At 34.8% G+C, this 27,033-nt stretch overlaps 1 protein-coding gene and 1 long non-coding RNA gene across 8 annotated transcripts in view; one reads left to right on the top strand and one right to left on the bottom strand.

The window, feature by feature from the left end:
* Positions 1-18,436, bottom strand: part of Kcnh7 (potassium voltage-gated channel subfamily H member 7) — a 484,116-nt gene extending 465,680 nt beyond the window's left edge. For all 7 annotated transcript variants that reach the window (XM_074070967.1, XM_074070965.1, XM_074070968.1 and 4 more), the window contains exons 1-2: positions 18,307-18,436; positions 16,386-16,616 (exon numbers count right to left, since the gene is read on the bottom strand). In XM_074070967.1, the coding sequence (XP_073927068.1) occupies positions 16,386-16,616; positions 18,307-18,382 (307 nt within the window). In that variant the 5' untranslated portion in view covers positions 18,383-18,436. The remainder of the gene's footprint in view (positions 1-16,385; positions 16,617-18,306) is intronic.
* A 50-nt stretch (positions 18,437-18,486) lies between these two features.
* On the top strand, positions 18,487-22,000 carry LOC141422579 (uncharacterized). The gene is made up of 3 exons (XR_012447223.1): positions 18,487-18,611; positions 19,375-19,599; positions 20,247-22,000. It is a non-coding gene; the product is annotated as an uncharacterized lncRNA (long non-coding RNA).
* Positions 22,001-27,033: the final 5,033 nt, after the last annotated feature.

Raw genomic sequence — 27,033 nt, forward strand, 5'->3', positions numbered from 1 at the left:
TTCCCTGTAATATGGAGCTGAAGAAAAATTCAGGATGGATGACAGCAAAAAAGTGGCTCCCAAACAGAAAATTTTATGTGCTGTTCTTCTCTATGACTAAATTTTCACAAAGGATGAGAAATTAAAAATAATCCTAAATGAAAATCTGTTTTGTTGTTTGGTTAATTTTGTTTTTCCACATATTAATTCAGCAAAAGGTGGAGACTTTTTTTCAGCTAAAAACACGGCAATCCATAATAATACGACTTCCATCACCCAAATCATATACATTCGATAATGCGTGTATTCAGGCATTTCTCTGTTCTGTGAACTTTTACTTAGCAAGTACAGAGTCAAAGGGATACCATAATTCTGCAGGAAATCAAACAGATAAGTGTTCAGAAGGTATAATTTCTCATACCTCCATTTATTATGTTCACATACCTTTGGTAATTTTTGATAATGTTCAATGACCTCAGCCACCAGGGCTAATTTAAAAGGAAAAGTTAGTTGAAGCTAGATGGCAAGGGGGATATTTATAGCTGTTGTAATGCACAGTTTTTCTCCCTTTTTTTGAATTATAACACTACAAAAGGTAAATGTATTTACAAGCCAAATTTTCACAGATGATTTCCTTTTTGTTTGTACTGAGTCTACAAATATACAAACAATAAGAATGCGAGCTGTACAAGTTTAATTTAACTTCCCTCTGAAAAACAATTTCATTTTGATTTTTTGACGTCTGCATTTCCCTCTTGAAATTCAGAGATATTAATTTCTATTTAAGCTCGTAAGGAAAAATAAATTGACTCTGCACATTAAAACCTGAATTGTGCTTGATTGTTTTATTAGAATATTTATAACTTTCTCCTTGAATGCTATCAGCTTCACCTTTTCTAGGAATGTCCCTCCTACTTAATTCACCATCCTTCAAATGCCAAATATTATACATGCTGTAAGAATGATTTTATCACAAGATTACAAATAAGATAAAGCATACAGTCAAGCCTGATGAAGAGGCTGGAAAATGACTGCAGTTCTCTGTGCACACCCATTCTTTAATAGAGTCTAAGATAAGGATCCTTTTGAAAGCCAAAGTTGTTGTAGCATTCAACAATGAACTCAATCTTTTTTTACCTCTTGTCCATTGCTGCTGTCCTGGATTACAGTGGTTCACAAAATGGTTAAGGTTAATTCTCTTTACTAAGAGCCGACAAGTTGGTATTTATAGAGGGATTCATTTGCAGTCTTACTTCAAAGAGGTCAGCAGGTGCAATATATTCTTTAGAAGAATACTGACTCATTTCTCCAGATTCTGAGATACTGTCTTTGTCTACACAGTAAGCATTTTAGGCATTGCAAGAATGAGTGCCTACATTTTAAAACTCACCAGTTTGGAAAGCGTCAAAATGTTCATGAAAAATCTATACTATAAAATGTTATACATTTTTGAAAAATGTAGTACACACTGCTAGATATAGATTGTACTGAGAGTGTCAATATATCCAATGTGCTTATAACAATCCTAGATTTTTTTCTGATCTCCCGCTATAATTATTGAAACTTCTCTCTTGCACTTAAAAAAGAATCCTGCTTGGATACTAAATTACATGGCCTTCTTAACTATGGTGCCTATATTTGGATCTTTACTTCTACACATTTTCTGAAAGTAGATAGTTTTCAATTTTTTCCATGTCTTTTGCCATAAATAAGATTCATCTTGATTCTCATTAAATCCTGAGTGGAGGAGAAGTGGACTGTGCTTCCACAACACTGTGGGAAGGGAGAAATTATTGCTTCCACAGACCCTGTTTTCTGAAATATTACTGAAATTGGTTGCAATATAGCTGAAAGACAGATGTATTCAGAAAAATTGTAAGAGTCTCAGTTGCCCAGACTGCTACCATTTTCAGGATAGCCACACTTAAAATGAATCTCTGCATTTACAAAATTTACTAAAAGTAAATTAAGTTATTCAGAATTTGAATAAAGCTGTAATCTCCAGGATAGTGTCCCCAGAGTCTCACATTTTTAATTCTTTCAAGAACTGCTTCTGATTATTTCTGACATCAGAATTTGGTTCACAGTTTTTTACTAAGTCACACATGTGGTTGGAAACTTCCTTTTGAACTCAACAATCAGTAACCATGGCAATTTAATACAAAATTTTAGCTCAATTTCATTTCACATATTTTTCTTTTCATATTTTATTTGTTAACACTTATGTCATATTAACTAGATACCAAGAATTATAGAAAGTACTTTTATAAATACAGCATTTGTTCTACATAAAACTCTCTGATTGGTTCTATTGCAATCACAGTAACCATTTCCCTATTTCACAGATGAGGAAACTGTGGACAAAACAGCTGGAAAATTTGTGAAAAAACACATGGTGCACATATGTTCAAGATTTGAACCCAGGTCACCTAAATCCAGTGTCCATAATCTGAAACATTATGCTATGTTTCTTTTTATCATCCTTTTTTAAACAGGCAAGAAGCTACTTCCACTTTACTAAAGAAGTAAGAGATAGATCACATTCTAGCTTGCTTAAGAGAGTTTGCATCGTGTTCTAAATTAGTTAATGACTTGTAGGAATAATTTGTTTAGCAACTACTCTATGCAGGATATTGTGGGAAACAGCAGTAAATTTAAATGATTTATAAAACTCTTCTTAGGTCATATATAATCAGATCACCAAGCAATAATAGTTCCTCTACTTTTCTGTAAATGGGAAACACAAGAATTACAATGTCTGTTATTTCTAAAGGAAACTGTGATAAAGGTTCTAAAAGCATAGACTTTGCTCTCTTGCAAGAGGCAGGCACTTATACTTAAGAAAAACAGATTAGAAACCTCCAAATATGAAATATATAAATATCTAAAATCCAGAAATGATTCACACTTCTCTGTGAAGATAAGACTTGACTCCACATATGTCTGTACTGTATATGTCAGTGCACCCACATTAGTGGGAGTTGGGCTGAGGTGGAAAAGCAAGCTGGAAGCACAGGCTCTGAAAGGTAATCTGTGCTCACAGAGTAGCTGCTTATAAGGCACCATGTGTGTAGCCTGGGGAAGCTACTGAGCTTCATCTCTTCAATCTGAAAAATGGAGCAATAAAACACAGATGTCTTTAGATATTAGAAGATTTGAAAAGAGGGAAAAGTTTAGAAGAGTATGTGGCATATTGTAAGTGCACCATAAATGAGAATGATCAGTAATATTATTTAAAGTGCTCAAACCATTCTCTATTACTTACACATCTTTAATTATTAAATTGCTACCACTACCCATCTCAATCTTTGAGCTTATTAGCAGGATATTACTCTGTGTGAATGTAAATAAAGAAAAGAAAATCAACAAAAAAGAATAAAATTCTGGGATCTGACTTTTAACTTGAGTTATGGTTAAACTGGATTTGGGGATAGGGAAGAGGTGATTATTTTAATTCTGTAACAATAGTCTGAGTAGCAAGGAGGCCTTGCCTGGTAATATTATAATGTCAGAACTATAAAAAACATTTCTGGTCTTTTTGAGTCCCTGTTTCTTAGAATCTTTAACAGAAGGTGGGCACCTTCTGTTAGAATGAAAATGAAATATCTGGGCTAATTTTTGTCTTTTCCATATATTCTATTACGTAGTTAAAACATTTAAAAGATCAAGCTTCATCTTCATTCTTGATATTTGAAGTGTATGTTATCAGAGATTCTACAAATATTATATAAAAAGTTTTATGAAAACACTTTTGCCTCTTTTTTTATACTTGAGATTGTCCTGTCTGCAGTAAAGCTGTAGCTCTACCAGATATTTGAATTTATTTCTAATATTGAAGAAAAACAAAGATGACATTATATAAAACTCTTATTTAGGAATTTAGGGAATACAATGACCATTGTTCATATTTATAATAATTAAGATTAATAACTCTTTGATATGAAATATTTGCCAAGGAAATTCATTATGGAAATTATTGGCATCTTTGGATGAGCGAATAATTAAAATGCAATGTTGTCCAAGTCACACTATACATGCATTGCAGTGAATATATTTGAAATAATGAGTGTTGGTGAGTATGAAATTTCAGTAGGACACCTTCTGTTCACTCTGGAAACATGAACTGCAAAGAAAAGAAACAAGCCCTGAAGTTTAAGATTGTAAACTGAATAGATACTGGCTAATAAGACAGTTGAAGGCGAACATCATTAGTGGCATTTTTTTGTAACTCTTCATTCAGGGAACAAATTCTGAGAACAGCAATCTGGAAATCCATAAATCCTACAGAGCCATGGTTAAGTGACATTCATTATAAAGAACACCTGGAGGGAAGGCAGAAGAATTGAGTCACAGCTAGAAAGATCAGATTACTTGAGCTCTGCATGTCTTGCTTAAGTAAGGCAGGCTAGGAGTAGCAAGATCTTTCTCTGCAGTCTTTTCAGTAGTATTACGCTGGGATATTTGGTAAAGTTGGTGGTTTATCCAATATGATGTTGAATCTTTGTTGCTTATTTAGTTCCTCACATATTATTTTGTAATTTGAAGATTTGATATCACTTATTGTGTATAAGTACTTTTACTTCTGTTACATGATATCCTAACAGAATGTTTATTTCCTATAAGTTTACTATCTTTTATGGCCATCACTTGCATTTGAGCAAAATTATAAATTTTTATAGAAAATGTGTATATTCAAGAAAACTATTGAGTAAAAATCCCTTTTCACTCAGTACTCATGATTCTCCTTGTAGTTTGTATAGACAATAAGAAATACTGAAAATAACTTAAAATCCAACTTATTTCATATAGAAAAGAGAAAAGGTTGAAAGAATATTTTAATTTTCAAATATTAAATTATTTAAGTGCTTAACAATTAGTACTAGTGTCTGAACTTGAGATTTGGAAAACTGCTAAAATATTAATGAATTAAAATGAAAATGTGAAGAACAGTTTTTGAAAGAATGGTCCTGGCCTAGCATGGCATATCCAGGCAGGACAGTCAGCTGCTCAAGAGGTTCTCCTTGCTCTCTAGTTATGAGAATATCTGGCATTAGTTTCTTTAAAGAAGAAAATAAATTGCTTCAAATATTTTATTAAATTTTTTTCAATAAATGTTTTGGGTTAAATTTAGTGATTAAACAATAAGGTACTATTTTATTAGGTTGATAAAAATCAAAAGGGATGCCAATTTTTTTATATACATTAAAATTATAATTAAATACATTCCTTTTTGAAGTATATAATTTGACAAAAAGTACCAAGACCTTGTACTGTTTTAAGATTCATGTACTGCTTTATCCAGCAATATACTTATAGAAATAAACATACACAAAGGAAAAAATTAGTACAGGTGGGCAAGATGAATGTGGAGTTTCTTCACGTTTCCACAATTATAAAAAGTTGGGGAATTATAAAATGTTACTTAATAGGGATTTTTGGGTAATATTCTATTTCCTTTAATGAAATATTTTCTGAATATTAAAGTAACTAATGTAACCATTAAAGTATATGCAAGTTTAGCATACATTTCTCAGTAAGGAAAACAAACTATAGATTGGTATACACTGTATTGTATTGTTATGATCTTGTTTTTAGACCATGGTCATGTTTTTAAAATATCCTATGCATACATGCATACACACAAGTGTGGTTATATAGAAAAATTATAGCCAGAGTTCACACTATCATTTTAACAGTTGATATCTCTTAGTTTCAGGGCTGTAAGTCTTGTCTGTATTTTTGAATTTTTCAACAGTGGAGTTAAATCACTTTGAGACAGAGAGAAAATAGAGATATGAAGTCTATCCTGAGGTGTTGAAATCCTAAATCAGGATGTGACTGATGAAGTGTCTTTGATACCATACAGACTTTACAATCTCTATCCATGACTCAGGGGCTTAAAAACAAGAAGAAAGAAAAAGAAAAAAGAATTAACTGTGTTGGAGACCCAGTGCAAGGATTAAGCTATTTCTAGTATGTATACAATGACAGCAGAAAAACACAATAGAATAATAACTGCAAAGCTTTATAAGTACTTCACCGTGTATTTAACTGAGGACATAGAGGGTGAGCTGGAAGGTCTTGTAAACTTGCATATGTTAGTATAAGAACATATGGAGAATTGCTTCCTTTTATTGACCTGTGGATGCTCCATCAGAATGGCTGGTGGTACAGGCATTAGGTGTCTATCCAGACTCTTCTATTTTTTTTAAACTAGGGTATATTCATTATACACGGGGGGATTTGTAGTGACAATTCCCATTAGACTTACGCTGTATATTATTTACGTTGCCCCTATTGCCTCTCCCCCTCAACCCCCTCCCCACACCACTTAAAGCAATTACAAGAGATTTCTTAGTTCTGTTTCATATAGGTATATGAAGTTCTTCTGCCATATGCTGTCACTTTAATCTCCTTCCTTCACTCTCCTCCCTCTCAGTAGTACCTGCCCCCCCCCACACTGTGCTTATTTTACAGTACTGGTTCTCATAATTAATATTTAACTTGATGTTCAAAGGGGTTTCTCAATGAATGCCTACTGTGGATGTACTTTACCTTGGTCTGTTCATTCCCTTCTATTACTTGCCCTTACCTCTTTACTTCCCATTCCCCCATTTTTCAACAGCTTTCGATACACATTCTTATATCCTCTACCTTCACATCTTATGTTATGCGATATTACTGGTACTCTGTCATTTTCTTTTCCTTTCTCCTTTCTGACCATTCATGTTTCTCTTTCCAGACTAAGAAGCTTCATTAGTTATTTGCTTTTCTAAAGATGCAGGTATTAACACATTACTGTTTCACAATTAATAAGCAATATAAGTTGTTAATTTGTACCACTCTTGCCCTTACCAAAATGATCCTTACCAAGATGTTGAGTGAATATATGGATGAAACTCTTTCAGACCCTGCCACCTTGTAAACATTTTCATCTGTAAATAAGTATGTTGCTGCTTTAAGTCCATTTATTACACTTTTGCCATTTCCTCTAGTTTTTACTTAGGGTCATAAGTCCCTTCAAAGTGTTAAATGTTTAGTATGGACATAAAAATAAGTTACTACAACATAATTTTATAAGTATCCTAACAGAGGCAAGCAAAAAAGTTTTAGGAAATGTGAACAAGGATGCTTAGGGAATTTATAGAATAGCTTAGAAAAAGCTGAAATTGAAGCTATGCAGAGTTTGCTTAAAAGTAGAGGAGTGTTGGTAAAGGAGACAGGGAGAGGACAAGAAAGCTGTCCAAGATGAAGGAACCCAGGGGACAGAAGGAGAAGTTCTGAGGATGGTGGCTTCTGGAAAAAATTCAGACACATACTACTGGGGTGCTGAGTCTCATATTTGCTGCAAGATGAAGTGTTTAAAACAAACCAGAAATTCTCCAGACTAATATATCTGTAATTTCCCTTTAAAACACTAGTGGTAAATTTGGCCAGTTGCATAATCTTGCCAAGAAAGAAAACTGTGCTGTGAGAGGGAGAAAATAAAGGGACACTATATTACTCCCTGCTACTGAGTCACACTGTTAGGTGAGTTTTTGTCCTGACTTCCTGAGCAAAGACTAGATAAGAAGATTTTAGTTAATAAGTCCCTCAAAACTAAGTCAACCAGAGATTGTCATTAATAATGATGCAAAGATTATAGGCATATATAAGCTACTCTCACTAGTGAATACTACCAAGAGATTCATATTTCCTGATAAAGGTATGTTTAAAATGCAAAATACTTACGGTAAACCTTGTTTTGTTCACCATTTGATGTGAATTAAATTAATGGTATCTATCTTTTAGATAATCAATAGAACCTATGATTAAAAGCTAAAATGAGGACATACAAAATCGGGTAAAGTGAGACTTTAAAATTCTATCAGTCAGAGGCAACATAATATTTTGCAAATACAGACAAATCAAGATCATAAGCTTCTGCTCCACCTTAGTCTGATTATTAATATTGCACTTCTCTCAAGCTCAAATTCACTAATCTATAATTGGCAAAATATGATAATATCTCCCACCAAATTTGTCATTAGAAATCAGATAAAGCAACTTATAATAAAGACCTAGTTACAGAGCTAGAACTCAATAACATTAGTCGTTTGTGATAAAATCTATTTTGGGTAGAGGGTTATAGTTCATGGACTATGACCATGGAAAATAGCATCTGGAAACACATCCATTGTGTATAAAATATTTTAGTAAATGTGGCAAAAGATCAGCTGTTTAATATTGCTAAATAAAATTAAAGCTGTATATTGGGTTTAAAAAAAACAGAAGAAATTTTAACTAATGTAACTAAGAAAGGTACATAGAAACGTGATTAAAAATTATTCACTAATCACATAATGTTGCATAGCTCTAACACTGATGCTTGTCGAGTTGATACGATCTTAACGAATGTATACAAACACCTTAAGACTGTAATTTCAACGTGTAATCTTTCACACATGACATGGCTCAGTTCTGTAATCCTAGCTACTTGGGAGGCTGAGATTGGGAGGATCATGGATTCAGGACAGCCCAGGCAAAAAGAGAAAAAAACAACAACAAAAAAACCTGTGGGACACCCATTTCAATGTAAAAAAAAATGGTCATGGTGGTGTGTACCTGTCATCCCAACTATGGTGAGAAGTTTAAAATAGGAGAATCACAAACAAGGCAGCCTTGGCAAAAAGTGTGCTCCTATCTCTAGAATAACCAGAGCAAAAAGGGATGGAGGCATGGCTCAAGTGCTAGAGTGCCTGACTATCAAGCACAAAACCTTGAGTTTCAAACCTTAGAACTACAAACAAAAACAAAAAGAAAGAAAAAGGTGATCCTTTCTAACACTAATAAGTTGTTTTCACATATTAATACCTTATTGACTTCATCCTAGATTTTATATTGACTTGTTCTTTGAGGAATTAATTACAAAACTACCACTGATTTTATATTCTCATTTTCTTCATTATGTTCATTATTTTGGGTCATTAATACAGATTTCACTGAACAGGATTTAAATGGATGTTTTGAATTGAGAGATCAGCAATCTGTTTGAGAGTTGACAGATATTTCAAGAGGTCTTGAACCTATGTGGCTATTACAAGTTCCATAAAATCAACATTTCAAACATCATGCAAGAATTAATATCCTGGAAAAATTATGAAATAATGACAAACAAAAATACCCTTGAGGAAAGAAAAAGACAAAGAAATAGGCAAACAGCAATAGCAATAGACCACAATGGTGAGATTCCACTTGTTGTAAGAACGTCTTCTGATTAATTACTTTCTAAGAAAACTCAGGTACAGGAAAACACCATGGCCCAAGGACCAGCACGCTCAACCTGGCACAGTCCAATTTAAGATGACCTTGCAAACTTAGCCAACAAAAGGCAGAACCAAAAAACAGTTCTCGGTCACTCCTCTGACCAATCACTGCCCATCACATACCAGCTACTGTTTCCGACCCCATTTCTAAGTAAAATACAGTATGAAACATTCTACCAAACAGTGGAAATGTACACATGCAGACATATTTTTAAATGGGGAAACTCATAGCAGGCTATCTCAACCTTGATTTGAAGTGTGACATAAAGAGCACTTGGTTGTTTTTCACCAGAACTTAAATTAAAATTACAGGAGAAAGAAGATGATATTATAAAATGTTCAGTTAGGGCAATAGGAGTGTAGTGTTCTGTTTTCTCATAATTCACATGGGACAAGTAGAATCTGACTTTCTTAACTTTTCAGTAAAAAGATATATTTTCTCACTATGGTGGTTAATGTTTTATTGCTACCTGATTCTACAGCTTCTTGATAGTTCAGTATTGTTGCTAAACGCAGGCAACACAGCAGAGGGAAAAACATTTAAAATAATAATTAATAGTTATTGTTTTATTAATAATTAACTTCATTAGTTTGGACTTTATACTTTCATTATTGTATAACTCTGAGATTAAGCTTCATTGTTGCTTAGGAATTTTCATGAACACATTGAGTGATAAGATGTCAATATAGGTAGAGAAGTAACTGTGTCAAGTAAGAAAAGGACAAGAGAGACCTTTGGGTTTGGCTACAATTTTCCTCATACCTTTTATTTGCATTCCTAGGGATTACACTCAGGGTCCTGTGCTCACTAGGCAGATGCCCTACCACATAAGTTACTCTGTCAGCCCTTTTGTTTTTGGTTATTTTTGAGAGAGGCTCTCACATTTATTCCTGGCTGGCCTGGACTATAGATGATCCTCCTATTTGTCCTTCCTGGCATAGCTGGGATGACAGGTGTGAACTATCAATCCCAGCCACAGGCTGAGATAGGGTGTCCTGAACTAGTTGCCAAAGCCAGGCTTGAATACTGCTGATCTCCATTTCCCAAGCAGTTAGGATTACAGGTTTGAGCCATCAGGCCTTGCTTTTCCATATTCTTGATCTTAATCTGTTTCTTATTTCTCCACCTCCATGGTACTGTTTTTCATCCTCTTGTCATTGTGTAGTAAATACTAAATGAGCACTCACTTGGTACCAGGCACTCTTCTATGTATCCTGGACACATATTTAATAGGACAGTGTTTTCTCTGTGCTTAGAAAACATAAAATTAGCTATCATAATTTTATATGTGTAGCTCATTCCTGATGTTTTATTGGAATCAAGAACCAAAGGTTATGGACATGTAGGAGTAGGTAGTGAAGGCATCAAGAACAACTTCACAAAGAAGTCTTTTGATCTATTTTTGGAAAGATGATGATGGTTATTATAGGACAAGAAGCAGAAGGAAGGGCAATCAATGCAGAAAGACTTTGAACTATTTGTTAGTAAAGATAAAGGAAAAGTTTTGAAGGGTGAGAAAAGCTTATGCATGATTGAATAAGATTTTTAAGTGAAACAAAATTAGCAATATATTTAACTTGATATGTATGGAGCAGATTACGGACAGGAAACCATGTCAGAAATAATGCTACATTTTTAATGTATGCCACGTATTTAATCAGTGTAAGATGAGATGTTATCCTCAAAATATATATTAGTAAAGGAAATTAATGCACTAAGAAGGTAAATCTTTTCAGGTTCATCTATTAATCCTCAGAGCCAGGAATCTGGTTTGGCTCCTTTAAATATGGCTTCTGGAAACGCAAGTAAATTTGATTCTCAAAGCCTCCAAGCATCCTAAGAATCGAGAACTTTATTCTAAAAGCTTTAGTAAGTTAAAGTAGGGTTTTAAGCCTAAATCACTGACCAACAGTAAGGAAAACTCTTAAGGGCTCAGGCCTCATTAATTATGATCTATGTGTGATTGGACAAATTACTCAGTCTCGCCAAGTCTCATTTATCCCCATAAAATGGGGATAAAAAGATAAACATTTTATGGGATTGTTGTACCCATTATTTAATACATGAAATTCGTTTAGAATGATTCTTGACTCCAATAAATCATCATTTTAAGTTATTCATGTTTCAGGAATAGCTCTCTGATGGCATGCAATGTAGAGAACAGACTGGAGAGAGGGAGAGAAACTGGATACTTCCATACTTCTGAAAAAAGATCAAATGAACTTTAATCATAGTACTTGAGAGTTGTTGGAGAAGTGGAGGTAGCATTGTGAGATATTGCAGATGTAAAGATTGAAAAGATTTAGTGACCAACTGGACTTAAAAAGAGAGAGATAATAAATAAATAAATAAACAGAAAATGACCCCAAAGACTCTGATCAGATGAATGGTGTTGCCTCAATACTTTATATTCTAACTGCCACCTGCCTGTGGCTAAATAACCCAAGGGCTCTTCTGGAAGATGGCCTACCAAAAATTGAACTAGTGCTTATTTATAGCAAACAATGACAACAAAAATAAAAACCCTTAGAAGCCAGCAGAAGCAAGTTCCTCCCACTAAACCTACCCTATGCCTATAGCTTTAAACTGATCCTGTTCCCAAGTCCCTTGGTGTAACAACCAAGCCATCAGGAAATATCACTGCTTTTTACAAACATAACTGCTTGGTATGGGAGTGGTAAGTGGTGTACAAGAACTAATGAACAGAGCTCATTTTCAGGAAAATGTGGATTCACTTGAGACAATAATGAAATAAAGTTTTCACATTGTGGGGATAGTGAGAATAGTCATTTTAGCAACAGATACACTTGATCTAGCATAATATCCAGAGTGCATGAGATGTTATAAAATTTAGATTTGTAAAAGAAAATCAATATTAGGATTACTGTTGTTACAATATCCTATTGAATCAAACATGTTTAAGTATAGACAGAAAATTAAAGTGACAGACACTAAAGCAAATTCTAGGCAACATACTTCCTGGAACTCGTTCCTACTGCTTGACTTACCCACATATATAATATATTTCTATTCTTGTCTTTAAAACTACCATCTGCATCTCTACTACATAATCCAGGCATTAGAAGAGCTGAATATATTATGTAACCTATAGCATATTTAAAGTTATTATAATAGATGTGTTTGTATGACTAAAATTTTCACTAAACTGCTTTGCTTCTTTAAGAAATTTATGTGTAAGTGACAAATGGTGACAAGAGATACACATTAACAACTTTATTTTAAAGTTGAAGAAGAAAGAACTGTAATTAACCCTAAATTTGAAAAGTTTTTCATCTTATAGTCCATATATTCTTTTTTCTCTAAGAACAATTACATGGAAACATCTAGGGCTTAGAAGGTAGACATGAACATTTGTCACTCTGTAATACAAACATCCTGAGACATTTGTAGAGACCAGGTTATATCTTCCTTTGCATCTCTTCCTATTGTGCTTACAGTGCTTAATATGTTACCCCAGAGAGAGCTGGCACTCAGTATGCATCTTCATCCTTACGCACAACACTTTTTGAAAGATTTTTCCACATAATCTCAGAGATTATAGAGTCAATGTTATCAAACCAAGACTTCTTTTGGGTTTACTTGAATCAAATATTGTTTCTGGCACTTCGCTCTCATCTCTGTCTGAATTAGGTAAGGACTTTCCTCAGGCCCTTCTCCTCTTTCAACTGAAGGCTGAGAAGCAGCCCACAGATAAGAAAAGCAGTGTTATACATTTCTGATTTGTTAACAAAACTGCCATTGTGCTGAGTCTGTAAGCATAATGCCAAAAATACAGGAATTCTCTGATCTCTGAAAATCATAAATTGTTGGTTCTGATCTCCTTCTGAATAAAGACGTTCTGGAGAAATTTGATTTTCCAGATATTTAAAGTTACTTAATAACTTACATTACATGCTTAAATATGGCTGTAAAGACTTAGCACCTCAATTAGCTAGCTCCAAACTGAATGAGCAGTAAGCTAAGAGATGACTAGCTAAACTGTGTTTTTGTTTCTGTTTTTATTTATTTGTCTTATTTCCATCATCTGCAAATGATAAACTGGTTAATAACTGAAGTGTTTGCTATTTCTCAATCACTCCTCCCAAAAAAGTAATGTTATTGTATTACTCTATTAAAACACATGCCTATTCTTATATAAGCCTCAGCATAATTATAGTTTTGTATAATTAGAGTTTTATGTCAAAAGATTTACAGCTTTGTCACCTCAAGCAATATTTCACAGCTGCCAAGAATGATTTATGCAATAATGACTTAAACTGTATAATAGAATTCTCAAAGGAAGGGCTGTCAAATATTCCTACTGCAAATAACTAGGTTTTAAAAAATTGATATTCTGGTAAACAGCAAGTTCAATTGTACCTAGCACAATCACATAAAGGAGCATGGTAAGAAGTGGTACTTCACAATGGATCATGCAGATCACAGCCTCCTGCATCAGTGTAAGTTCACTGAATAGATCACAGTTTTAAACTGCTTATGATGCCGCTGGGCCACTTTGGAAAACAAGCTTACAGAAATAATGCCTTAATAAGATTTCTTCTACTCCATTATGAATTAATGGAAAAAGTGGAAAGAGAATATCTCAACTTTCTGTTAATTTGCTCATTATATATTTTATTCCTGTGAAATGCTGAATTAAGAATATAGCATTTACTGAATAGAATTAAGGAAAATAATTCCTTAATTATCTTCCCAAGATAATTGATATTCCCAAGAAGATAACAAAAGCAAATGCAATCATAAAGCAATCAAAAGCAATAATAAAAAATTAAGGAAACTTTGAGAAACAAACTAGTGAAATGATGGTGACTTTCTTTTCTCTTCCTGCTTTTGTAAAGGTAAAGTGGCCCAATAAGAGGTAAGATGGCCAAAGCATTTGAACTTCATAAGCTATGTGAATAAAATCAATATTCTCTGAAGATTCTATTCATGATACCCGAACTAACTGCAAAAAGATAACTTTATTACATCCAAAGCAAATAAATATGACTGCAACTTCACATCTTAAAAGACATTTAAATTAGTTTTTTCCTTTGGAAAATAAAAAAAGTTTGGCCAATGCCCTCATGACTCCTGTATCAATTCAAGCTCAATAAGCAGAGTTTGTTGACAATACTAAAGATATCCAAGTCCTTTAAGACTGAGTCACACCAGAAAAAAAATCAACAGAAACAATATAGTCATCAGAGTTTGACTTCTCTATACCTAAATGAGTTTCCAAATAAAGATGCCTTGTATGAAAACAGGGGAATTTAAATTTACATAACCAAGCAAATCACTGATATAAGTTTGCATTAGTCAATGTATGAACATCTTCACTACAGGAATTTTTAACTCTGTTTGTGACTTCACATAAAGTTGTTCTTTAAAGGTGTTTTGAGATCATTTTACATAATCATATTGTATAAATTAACTAGGTTTCAAAATATAACTTTTAGTTGCAGTGTAATAGATAATAGTTTTTATTTAAAACACTCTAAAAACTATACTTAGGATCTAAGTGAATTGGGTAGACCCCATGTATTTTACACTTAAATTTTGTAAGTTGACAGCAATTCTGATAAAGGCTAGAAAACATAACAACCAAAGAGGGACCACCATGCCCTGCAGTGCCAACATCATAATAAACAGTCAAACGAGGAAAAATGTCAGACATTCAAATTAAATTCGGTTTTTTTGTTGTTGTTGCTTGTGCCATGACATAGACAAAAGAAGTAAGTTCCATTTTAGAGTGAGAGCCTTAGTCCAATAAATGTTTTCAAGACAATAAACCAGTTAGGCTATTTCTAGTATGCCAAATATTACTGATCAAAAAGTAAGGAAAAGATAGGAAGAATTTAAACAATAAAGAATGTAAATAATAACCTCTATGCTGTTTGATGATCATATAATTGCTTTCATTCCAGATTAACACACAGATATACAAATTTGTTTTTCTAGTGATACTTGGTTTCACATACCCACTCAAATTTGTGCAATAGAAAATACAGTAACTAAGAATTGTGTATTTTCTATCATGAGACATTTAATTATAAGGAAATAAGAGAAAGAGCTAAACATTTCTTTGCTATTTTTTACTGTAGTTTACCAAATGATGAGTCATTATATGATATAGACTATAGCACATCATACATTTATCAAAAAGTTAAGAGTTTTCTAAAAATCTGAATAGATACCCTCTTCTTCATTGATTTCTTTCAATATAACAGAAATAATGATGCAATACGAACAATATTAACTACAATTAAATGTTTTCTAAAAGTGTTTTAACTTTAAGCCCTAAATTGGAAAATAAGTGTGCACATTTGAGAATGTCCGTACTATAAAATGGGTATATATTCTATAGGTATGAATTCTTGTATTTGAATGGAGGCCTGTCACTTCCATGGCAAGCCTGAAAGAAAGGAGGTGTGCCCTTGAGGTTGAAGTATGACCTTAAGTTGAAATGCCAGTTTTGCTGCAGTTGTAAAAGTGAGTACTAATAATTCCACAAGATCATAGTTCTTTTTCTATATTTCTTACTTTAGAGGAAAGAAATATACATAGTTTTACCGGGTCAGTTTTAGAAGTTCCTATACATCATGCTTTATATCATTCAAGAATAAGCAAAGAAAACAAGAGGTGTTGCCCATCAATAACTAAAGATCCAAGAAACACTTGCAACTAAGTTTTAGTTTCAACCTAACTTTGTGAAATATTTTCAAATTCAGGAAAATAAGAATGTATTATCTCCAACCAAATACATATCAATGCAAGCAGTAGATTACTTATCTTTGTATTATTCCTTAGAGAAAGCAGTATACAACACTGATTTGTGGCATTTTGTCCTTAGTGACATTAAGGTACTTTACTTTTGAAGGGTTCACAAACAGTACCCTTATTTAAAGAAGAAATATTCTATTAGTCCACTAATGAGAATATGAATATCTCTATCCATACTTCTTATATCCTAAAACATTATAAGTAAAGCATATATCTACAATTACGTATTTGAATCTTCCCTGTACATGAACTTCCAGTAATCAAATTTTGTTTTCAATGGAATTTAATACAAGGAATCCTAAACAGATAAACATTACCATTTTTGTGATAGTAGGTGACCTCCACTTTCCTCTCCTCTGACCCCAGCAACGCTTGTGCAATTTGGGCAACATCGTGCCTCTTGGTCTCTGGCCCATGGAGAAAGTCGCAGGTGCACGGTTTCTGCATGACATCTGGCCTGGAGAAACCAGTCATCTCACAGAACCCGTCATTGCAGTAGATGATGGCACAATTCTGTACTCTAGCATTTGCAATGATAAATTTTTTATCTGTAATAAGAACATGGTAAGCATGGTTTTAAAATCTTCCACATGATTCTCATAAACATTGAATCAATTTGTTGCATAATAAGAGGTCTGAAATGCGGGTGCTTCCCCAAAATGCTAATTACCCACACCTTTACAAGAAAAATAAATCACACATAAAAAGAAACTCTGCAAAGTTTAAGTGTGAAAATAGCAGTTATAAGTAATTTTAACAGAAGGTAATAAGGAAACACTTTTCAAATTGCAAGAACAGAATTCCCCAAATAACAGTTCTCAATTGTTCTACAACTCCCAGGGATACTAATGGACATTCAGACAAGCAGCTGGTTCACTGATATTTCCAGAATTCTTTTTAACCGTAAGATAAAAATTTTTCAAACCAAAAGATTGACACCTCCTGTAGCTGTCAAATTTCTCACTTCAATTTTGACCCTTAGAATACAACTTTCTTAAAGTAGGTATTCTTAGATTTGCTTTTCTCTGTTCTTCTAAGGCATACCACACATTATGCTTTGTTAAAAACGACAACTGGAATTAACAATTAAAATTACTTCACAATTATCAGCAGTTTAATAATACAAAGATCCACTTTTGCATAATGTATATGTTCCAAAAGATAAAAATGCTTACACATGTATGCACTATTGTGCTAACACCTTTTTACTTTTACTTTGGGAGCAACTTGAATTTTTGTACAGTAGTAGAAATTTTAATATGAAGAACTTATATATTTTGATAGAAGACTGTATTTGCTGTTTTCCCAAGAGAATGTGAAACAGGATATACAAGTTTATTTTGTATATGAGGTACCAGATCTTCACACCACTGTAGGCAGTGCCAGAAAAATTGCAAAAAATACAACATAAATGTGTATTCATGTAGATTTAAGAAAATGTAGAATATAAATTAACAAGTATAAAAATTTAAATTGCTATACTTTAATAAAAATAATTAATTCCTGATAATTAGTACACATAGCACATTAAATTTCTCTACATTCAGTCTTTGTGAGATTTACTTATTACAGTTCAATTTCTAAATATCTAGGTGGAAAATTTGAGGGGATAATAAAAGGACAGAAGTATTCCTTTGAATAGTGAACTGCTTGCATTGGAAACAAGCACAGATGAGCTACTGCTTTCCCAAATTATCTTGTCTGGCGTATATTTGCATTGATTCAATACAAAGTTTAGCCTCCGTAAGCTAACAGCAGGCAAGCATCCCTGTCATTCCACAGCCCTACAATTTACCAAGATAAAATACAGTTTGCATAGCCATTTACATCGCTACTACCATTTACATTGTCATGTTATGATAGCGTGGCTCTCTTCTGCTCCCGACTTTTTAAAAAGTCTACAATAAAACAGCCTCAAAATGTGAACCTCTGTTATGCTAGCACGTTCCCTTTAAGATAGTAGAATAGTGGGACATTAAGTAGCAAGGCGGATAATGGAGCAGTAGGAGAGGAGGATCAAATTGACTTGTATAATGGAGACCGTAATCTAAAATGTAAATCAAAATTAATATTGGAGGGAGAACACTCCCGCTGCCATCCAACCTCCTGGCTGGGTTTCACAGCCTGTTAACTTGACAGAGCCTGGAGTTGCGGGTCTTCCCAGCTTCAAGCAGCGGACGCCAAGTGCACACTATCAAAGCAGAAAGCGAGGGAGACAGAAGACACAAATGAACTTACTTTGCCCTTCAAATTTCCGTATGATGGTCCCCAGGAACGTATTCTGTGGTGCCACATGCCCCCTGCGCACAGGCATGTTGAGCGGGTCTTCCGAGGAGCGCGCCCCGCGAGCTCGGAGTTCTCCCGGGATCTCTCCTCCGCTAGAGCCCAGGCCCGCGCGCCAGCCGCTCTTTGTGGCCGAGCATCCTCTCTTGAAACCAGAAATCTCTTCCCATTAGCACCACTTCTACACACCAGCTTTCCCCATCGGAGTCCAGTCCATTCCCCTCACCTTCCGGAGGGGGCCTTGCACCGGACTGCCGCGGGTGAGAGGTTTGGGGGTGGGGAGAGGGAAGGAGGCGGGGTGAGGGGAGGTGGCGGGGGAGGGCGGAGGGAGGGAGCGATGGGGGTGGGGTGGGCAGGGGAGGCGGGGAGTCACAAGGGCAATCGATCTGCTTCTCTTCTCCCAAACAGCGCCAATTTCCCAGTGCAAATGGGCTTAACCTGGCTGTTACCCAGAGCGCTGTGGACGGCTGGGGGTTGGAGCGAAGCGGAGGTGGGGGCTGGAAGACTTGTTCAGCTTTTGCAGGAAAGGGAAAAAGAAAGAGGCTGGGGGGCAGGGGGGTTGACGTGTCTGTCCCCGCCCTCTACACACACACACACACACACACACACACACACACACGCTCACACACCCTCACACACCCTTTATCCCGAAGGCTTGGGCGCCGCCACAGCTCGGATTACTCAAGCGTGCTTTAGCGGAAGCCAGCCAAGAAATCTCCAAAACTCAGTGACAAACAGCTACTCTGGGAAGGTGATCTCCACGGCCACTAGCCACAGGACTCCTCTGTGAGTTCCTCACGCCGCAGTAGCTAAAAACCCTTAGAGCTGTAAAGGAAAGACAGGTGGGAAGACAACCCTTCAATGAGTATTTCTAAGCTCTGTTGGCGCTCAGGAGGTTGAAGATTGAGGACGAGCCACTGAAGAGTGCAGATTTAGCGTCAGGGTGCAGCTCGGACCCCTGAGCTCTCAAGGGTGGGTGGGAGCTGAAGCCCGGGCTGAACTGGCTCGCCTGCCTCTGCCCAGCTCCAGCTGCGCCTCGGAAACACTGAAGGCTGCCCGCACCGCCGAGCATGCCCAGTTTCTCCGCCTGAGTCCCCCAGGAGTTGCAAGGTTGAGGAGTGACTGGGTCTCCGGGTGCTAGAGGCTGCGAGAAAGACGAGAAGGCCAAAGATCGTGCAAGCGACTGGCACAAAACAAGGAAAGAGTTTGAAATGGGAGAGGCTGGGCGCCAGGAAGAAGGAACAAAAGGTGGGTGGGGCTAAGAGTTAGCAGCCTTGACAGGACCTCTCATACCCCTCCTGAGCACTAGCCACACCGCTCTGCTTCCCTCCACCATTTCTAAGGCAGGTTCGTATTTAGGACAGGAGAAGATGTCAAGAGCGGAGTAAAGTCCTCTTCACTCTTGCTTCTCATGGCACATACACTTCTGTTCAAACAGTCCTGGAGACTTAGGACATCAGATGCGACAAACCACGCAAGCAAAGCATGCTTTCTAAGTGTTTTTTGTTTTTAGTTGATTTTCTTCGTTTCCTTCATTTATGTTATCTCCCCCTGTAATAGCCCTACCCACATTCTTTCTCTAAATGATGTTTGCCACCACTTCACTCTACAGAAGCAGAACATGGCCAAGCTGTAGTTTCCATCTGGCAAAACAGTTTCATGATTGAGTTTTTTATTTGGTTGTGGGGGTGGTGATATTACAGCCCATTAACCTGCTTTGTCTTTGCCTTGGATCAGTAAGGTTAATATTTTCTCAGTTACAGCATGAAATCTGAAGAAAAAGTATAAGGGTGGAATTGAGAAAAACCAAGAAACAGGGTTAGTCTTAGAAGGTGAATCATATGGGTTGTGGTAAATAAGTAGGAAATAATAACACTTTTTATTTTGTGTTCCAGGAAATACATGCCAAAAAATCCAAGCAAAAATGACAACCATAGCAATTCTTACTTTTTCAAATGTGAGTAATGAAACCAATGGAAGACGTTGCCTAGAAATGTTGAATCTTCTGGTTAATTTACATTACTTTAAAAAGTAGCAATCTATGACAACCTCTAGGCTCTTATGGTAGCTTGGGCTTTCCTGAATCTGTACGATTTCCTCTCTGAGAATATAACAAGGCATGCTTCTCCAACGTCTGGCTTCTCCTCCCCCTTATAAGTAGATCATTATTCTACTCTGTTCCCTATCTGCAACTGGACTTGCAAGAGGATAGAGGTCCTCTTCCCAGATGCTGAATGTGAAGTGCTATCCGTGGTGCTGACTCGGACACAATCTTTCCCAACTGCTCTCTGTCTGAATCTAGCCAAAGGCAATAGAGCCACAAATCCAGGAAAGTGGCTCTGATATGTCACATAAACCAATCTTATTCACCAAATACTCACAGAAGCACACAGATCTATTTTCACCTCATTTCTAAAATATCTTCTTTTTCTACTTAGTTTTTTAACTAAACCCAAGTTCATCCTCCTCCCAAAATACATCAAAGAATCCGAAGAAACAGAACAAACTGAATATTGTGTGGGTTGCAATTAAGATTTCCTGTAAAAAGTTTCATTGTAATTAAGGTTGTATGACAGAATCATATAACAGTAAATTATAGTAAAGTCACATAACTAATAATTTTTAAATCATGTTGTAAACTCAGTGAATGAATACTGCCTTAAGTTATTAGGTAGTACTCTGAAACACAATGTTTATCTTTCATATGACAAGATTTATTGACATGCAGAAGCTTACCACACATTGTTTCTACTTATGAGTGCAACACCTTCACAGGCTATTGAGTATGGAAACCTTGAAATTCCAATCTTTTCTCCAAGAATAAAAGTGGCTTTTCCAGATCCCTGAAGTTTTCTTTATTTCTCTACAACTTTAGAGTGATCTCTGTTTGTATTGGTTAACCAAACACATGATAGTTAAAAGTTCCATTGTTTGTGTTTTATGAGTACGCTCCATGGGCTTCACATTTTTTTCTCAGCCTCATTTAGCTCTCAGATTAGTTTATTAATGATTCAGTGTAAAATCATAGAACATTCTATAATCTATGTATTGTAATTGATTGATATGAGCAGAAGATTAAAGGCATCCTGTTACTAAATTACCCCAGAAATCATGTTCATGCATTATACATTGGTACAGTGGAGACAAGTATATTAATCTATATTTAGCCAATTATAGAGTCAAACCAGAGGATGACAATCATGGTTACTCGCTGGTTGGAAAGTTATCTTTTCTTTCATCTCTATGCTCTGCAAAATCTAACTTCAGGTTTTATGTTTTCTAGGGTTTCATAAATTTTTCGCCTTTTCAAATTTTCTGGAAGTCCAAGTCTTGAGCAATGCACATAAGTTGAACTGTTGGCAATCCCAGTACTCAGTACAATCTAATTATAGGTAGTGAAATTGAATACATTAAGACATTTTAATCACCTAATTATGCATGCTTCCTTGAAATTAAGGTTTTTCAGAATTTATATATACAAACATTTTTAGCAATGCCTACCACATAATAAGCACTCAATAAATTTCATACACACAAAATTCTGTATAAAATCTTACAGAATTAATGGAACCATGCTTAAGATACCTAAATTACAAGCTATTTGAGCATGAGATATTATTTCTTAAATCTTTAAGGAAACAGTGGTAACCATTATGGAATATTTTAGTGGCATTCTTATATTAACACAGAATGAAAGCTTCTTAGGATCAAATGGGTAATATTATTTGTTTTATATTTTTGAAATGATTTAGAATATAAATTGATGAAATTTATGTAAAGTTTTCTCAATTTGACAAAACTAGTTTATTTGTCTGGTGACCACAGTGTAGCATTTCAATTGCTATTTTAATGTAGCCTTCTGCGGAGACACTGGGTATTTTCCTACTATCTGGGTCACGTTTAATTTAAGAAACATCTGACTTCACAGTTCTGATTTAGGCATATTTTGGCTTGTGTTATCATATATATCTCTGAAATTTCATAAGAGGTAGAAATTTTGAGGTCATCTGTTAAAACAACAAGAATTCCATGCAATTTGGGATACTGAAAAGGGCAAAGGAAACCCTGGGTTCTAAAATGAAATAGCCCTTTGTGGCAGAAACTAATGAAAATAGTTAAGCTATTTTATTCAGACCTTCATTTCTATATTCAGTATAATAATTCTTAGCTTTCAGTTTTGTGTACAGATTAAGTAGAAAAACATATATAATGCTCAGCACAAAATCTAGTTTACAGTGAGTATTTGTGTTGGGATCCTGACTCAAGTGGTAGAGAACTTGCCTAGTAAGCACAAGGGCCTGAGTTTAAACCCCAGGATTGGCAAAGGAAGTAAAAAACAATTAGCTTTATAGTGAATAGCTAAATAACATCTGTCCTACAATGTGAATGCTTATCATATAGAATAAAAACCAACTCATATTAAGGTTATGTTAGTGTATGTGTGCATGTGTGTGTGCATGTGTGTGTGTGTGTGTATGTGTGTATGTGTGTATGTGTGCATGAGAGAGAGCAGGGAGAGAGAGGTAGAGAAAGAGTTTGAGGCATAAAAATTAAGGTATAGAATGGAATTGGGTAAGTAATGCCCACACAAGTTGTATACAAAGATGTCAGTGACTCTCCATAATGTAGTATCACAAGCATATCTGCTTTAAAAGTTGGATCAGAAAATGTGACTCTTTTTATAATAACATTTTTATATGCTATCTTTAATCAAAATGGTTATTACTCACTTCTCAGAAACATTGGTGGCATTGTAGTTTTCACATTAATTTTAACCAGATTGTTAAAACTTAGCTCATCTCATTGATAATGTATGAAACTTACTATAATAACAAACTCTTTTCTGTAAAGAAGTAGTATTGGCAGTCATTGCTCTAAAATACTCCACCAATTTCTGAAGAAAATAATTGTTCATACTATACTGTTAATAGACTCATCAATTATTGACATATGACAGAGTGACCTAACTGAGCTTTTGTAATACATTAAAAGTACACCTGGAAATATATAATTGTTAAAATAAATGGTGATATAGATAGTATAGTAAATATTTAATAGCATACATTGGTAATGTTACTTATAAGATATTAATTTACTCTACTGAATAAGTAGTTTAATACTGAGTCAAATGTGACAAATGTTACGTGTTGATTTCTTGAAGTCTATGAGAGTGTATGAAATTTCCTCTATATCAATAGATCTTAAAAATATTCTAGTTGGCATATTCACTCTTATAATTATCTTAATTAAAATGTGTTGTAGTCATTAAGTCTAAGGTGATAAGAGCAAAGATGAGAAATTTAACTAAGATCTCAAAGTTGGTATGTGGCAAAGATAAGATAAAGTACAACAAGTTATGAACCTTAGCTTACAATAATTAATTTCTTAAATTCCCAATACAACCATAACATTTAATAAATACATTTTTGTTTGAGTAGGGGTTATTAAATTTGCCTTTTATTTTGAAGGAAGTATCCTAATTTGTGTCTAACTTATTTTACATGTTCAAGCACTTTGGACAAAATGATGGGACTGACTTTTGATTCCTATTTGTGGGAGAGATTGAAGAGCCTTTTGGGAAAACATTCAGCCTAAGTTTAAAAGCATAAAAATTATAATCACCAAGAGAATATGTAAATGTTTCTGGCTATTAAATGAAGGGAAAATAAGGTAATGGTAAAATAATTTAGAACATTTTCAATATTAACCTCAAGGTGACAGTTGGACATTTTTTCATAGTTCTATCTTAGAACATTTGTGTCAAAATCTAGAAATTTTTAAATCAATGGTTTCAAGGTATAATATATATGAAATAAAAAGCACATGGCTTAAGGACACAGTTAAATGTGTCATTTTAAAACTGTTTTATTTTGAGATCATTATAGATTCACATCAACATGTTTGAAACAACATATAGTGGCCTCAGTTTCCTCTACCTGTTTGCTCCTAATGATATCATCATGCATAACTATGGAGCAATGTGTGGTCTGCAGAGACTACAGTGAAAAAAGGCAAGTGACTCTTGATATGTTGCTGCTCCCTAAGACCACCCTGAGGTTTGTTGATTAATAGAAGGACTTGCTTAATTTCCCCCAAAACAATATGTGACCACACATGAGAAGTGTTTCTAACTAGAAAGCTCACCTGAGAATTGGTAACCTAGGCTTTTATTAGAGATGAATAATGGAGGTACTGTGTGACTGATTTTAATTACTAAGGCATTACCTCAGATGACAACCTGAAATAACATGGCCCAAGGCCTCAGGTATATAAGACAACATTGATCTGGCAAAATATTTCAAGGACTCAGGCTTCAATTCCCAGGAGCTGAGCCAAGGGTCAGTCTGAAGACAATCCTGTCTTGGACCTGTGAAAGATTTGAGAAACTGAGACATGTGATCTCTGGTGCTTGACAAATTCAGAGTCTGTTCAGAATGTGTTTTTAATGACAATGTGGTGAGCTATTATTGAGAGAAGTAACAGATCTGCAGATTAATTCTTACTAGTTGAGAAAACATCTATCACAGCACATCATAGTGGTGGAAGGAGTTTATTGCTTGCATTGCATAACTGCAAATGGTCTCTGAAAGTTAGGATGGAAGATAGAACTGAAAGATTGTGCATAGGTCTTTTTTCCAACCTACACTTTTTGCTCCATTGTCTTCTGTATGATATTACTAACAAGTTTTAGATTCTTCTGTCCTCCTTTTAGACACACATTCAGTTCCTTGGAGACCATGTGTTATTTATTTCAGGATTCCTAATATTGAGCATGCCATCTGGTACATAGTGGTGTCCAATAAGTGTTGCTATATGAATGGGTGGATAGAAAGGAGACAGGGTGGATAAAATAAGGAAGGCAGTATGGACATATTTGGTGGAGGAAGAAAAAATAGGAGGAAATAGGGCTTAAAGAGAAAATGAAAAGATGTGAGGAAGAAAAGAGAAGAGAAAGAAAAAGTGAAGGAAAGGTAAAAGGAAGAAAAGAAAGCAAGTGACATTGAAATGAGTGAAAAAGAAAGGAAGAAATTACGGCAATCTTTGAGCTTGCCATATCCTTTCTGGAAGATGGTCATGCATACTATTGTACAATCCAGAAAACATTTAATACACCACCCAGAATCCACATCAACACTCTCACCCCACACAATATGAAAGAACTATCTAATTTCCAAGTATCAATAAGAATCTATATCTAAATAAACATAGAGATTTCATATGCTTGGTACCTTTAAAGGGGTCTATAAATAATTTACTATGAAATTACATCCAGTTTAATGACATTATATAGAATTATATACATGGATTCAGAGTAAAGTAACATACTCGTTGGTGATATAAAATCAATTCCACCTTGAAATTACTAAATGAAAATCTATGCAATTAAATAACGTATGCTTGACTATAAATCAAAGATAATCATACTTGTAAGTGGTCACTGTTGATGGTAACAGTAAAGTCAGGGCTTATACATGCAACTGTATGTGCATTAATTTCTAATTTTAGTGCCTTTTTCTCATCAGCCTTTTCTGTGTGTACTTTGTTGGGAACTGCCTGCTCACAGAGTGAGGCAGGTGAGGGAACAAGAGCTGTCATTTGTCTTAGCTCAGTTTTATAGCTAAGAAAATTGGGATGGAGGGAAGATTTGCTTTAGGTCATAAAAATGAATTCAGTTCAGTTACATTTTCCACCCTTATAACTAATATGTGAATACCATGCCCTTCTTAACTGCTAAAATGTACTTCTTCTCTCAAATCTGTTAAATTTCTAAATTTGATAGCTGATTTGAATGTTTCTTTTTAACCAACACTGCATAGCTAAAGCATACTGCACATTCAAGCATATTTTAGTAATGCTTTACAATTCTTTGGTTCTTGAAGTTCTTTTAGATGCTTTTAGCCAATGTGGACACATTTAATCTTTTCTAAGATAAATTTCCATTTTTCTGTCTTTAATTTGTCCTAACTGAATATTCTAGCTCATCTTGAACAAAGTATAATTATGAAACTGTATCACACTAATAGTTTATTTCAAGTCATCTACATTAACTTCTTTTGCTGAATACTATTAATGTATTTTATAAAGGGAGTTAATCTAAATAACAAAACTGTGGTGTCTGCACTCCATTGAATTAGTCATTAACATTATTAGCGCTGGATAGACTTAAGCATTGGAAATAATTCTCTTTGGCTACATGCATCCTTTCTACTGTGTTTTTTAAAGATTTAATTTCTTACCATTTTTATCTGAATTATTATCTCACAGCATAATGTCACATAGCAACAAATAATACTGGGTCATTTTCCCTGGCAGATCATTTTTCACTGTCATTTCTCATTATTCTGTCAACTATAATCTAAAGAATAGATTTAGGTCAAAAGCTCCTCTTGCAAATCTTTCCACTTTTGTTCCATGATATTTTTCATTCATCATTATGGGCCCAAATGGGATATCCTCTACCTGATCTTGGCAGATATTACATTATGAAACATGCTAAAAATAAGACCAGAGGAAAAGATATTACATCGATGGGAACCCTTTGCTCTGGATGACTGTTTAAGTAGTCCAAGAAAGAAATCACCTTGGGCATTATCTTGTTTATATGTTCCATTTCTATGAAAGAAAGTTTCTATAATAATCACTCAAGATAGTTCTAGAATCTTGTATTTTCACAAGACTTTT

The sequence above is a fragment of the Castor canadensis genome, chromosome 4 (genome assembly GCF_047511655.1).
Source record: "Castor canadensis chromosome 4, mCasCan1.hap1v2, whole genome shotgun sequence".
NCBI classification, from domain to species: domain Eukaryota; kingdom Metazoa; phylum Chordata; class Mammalia; order Rodentia; family Castoridae; genus Castor; species Castor canadensis.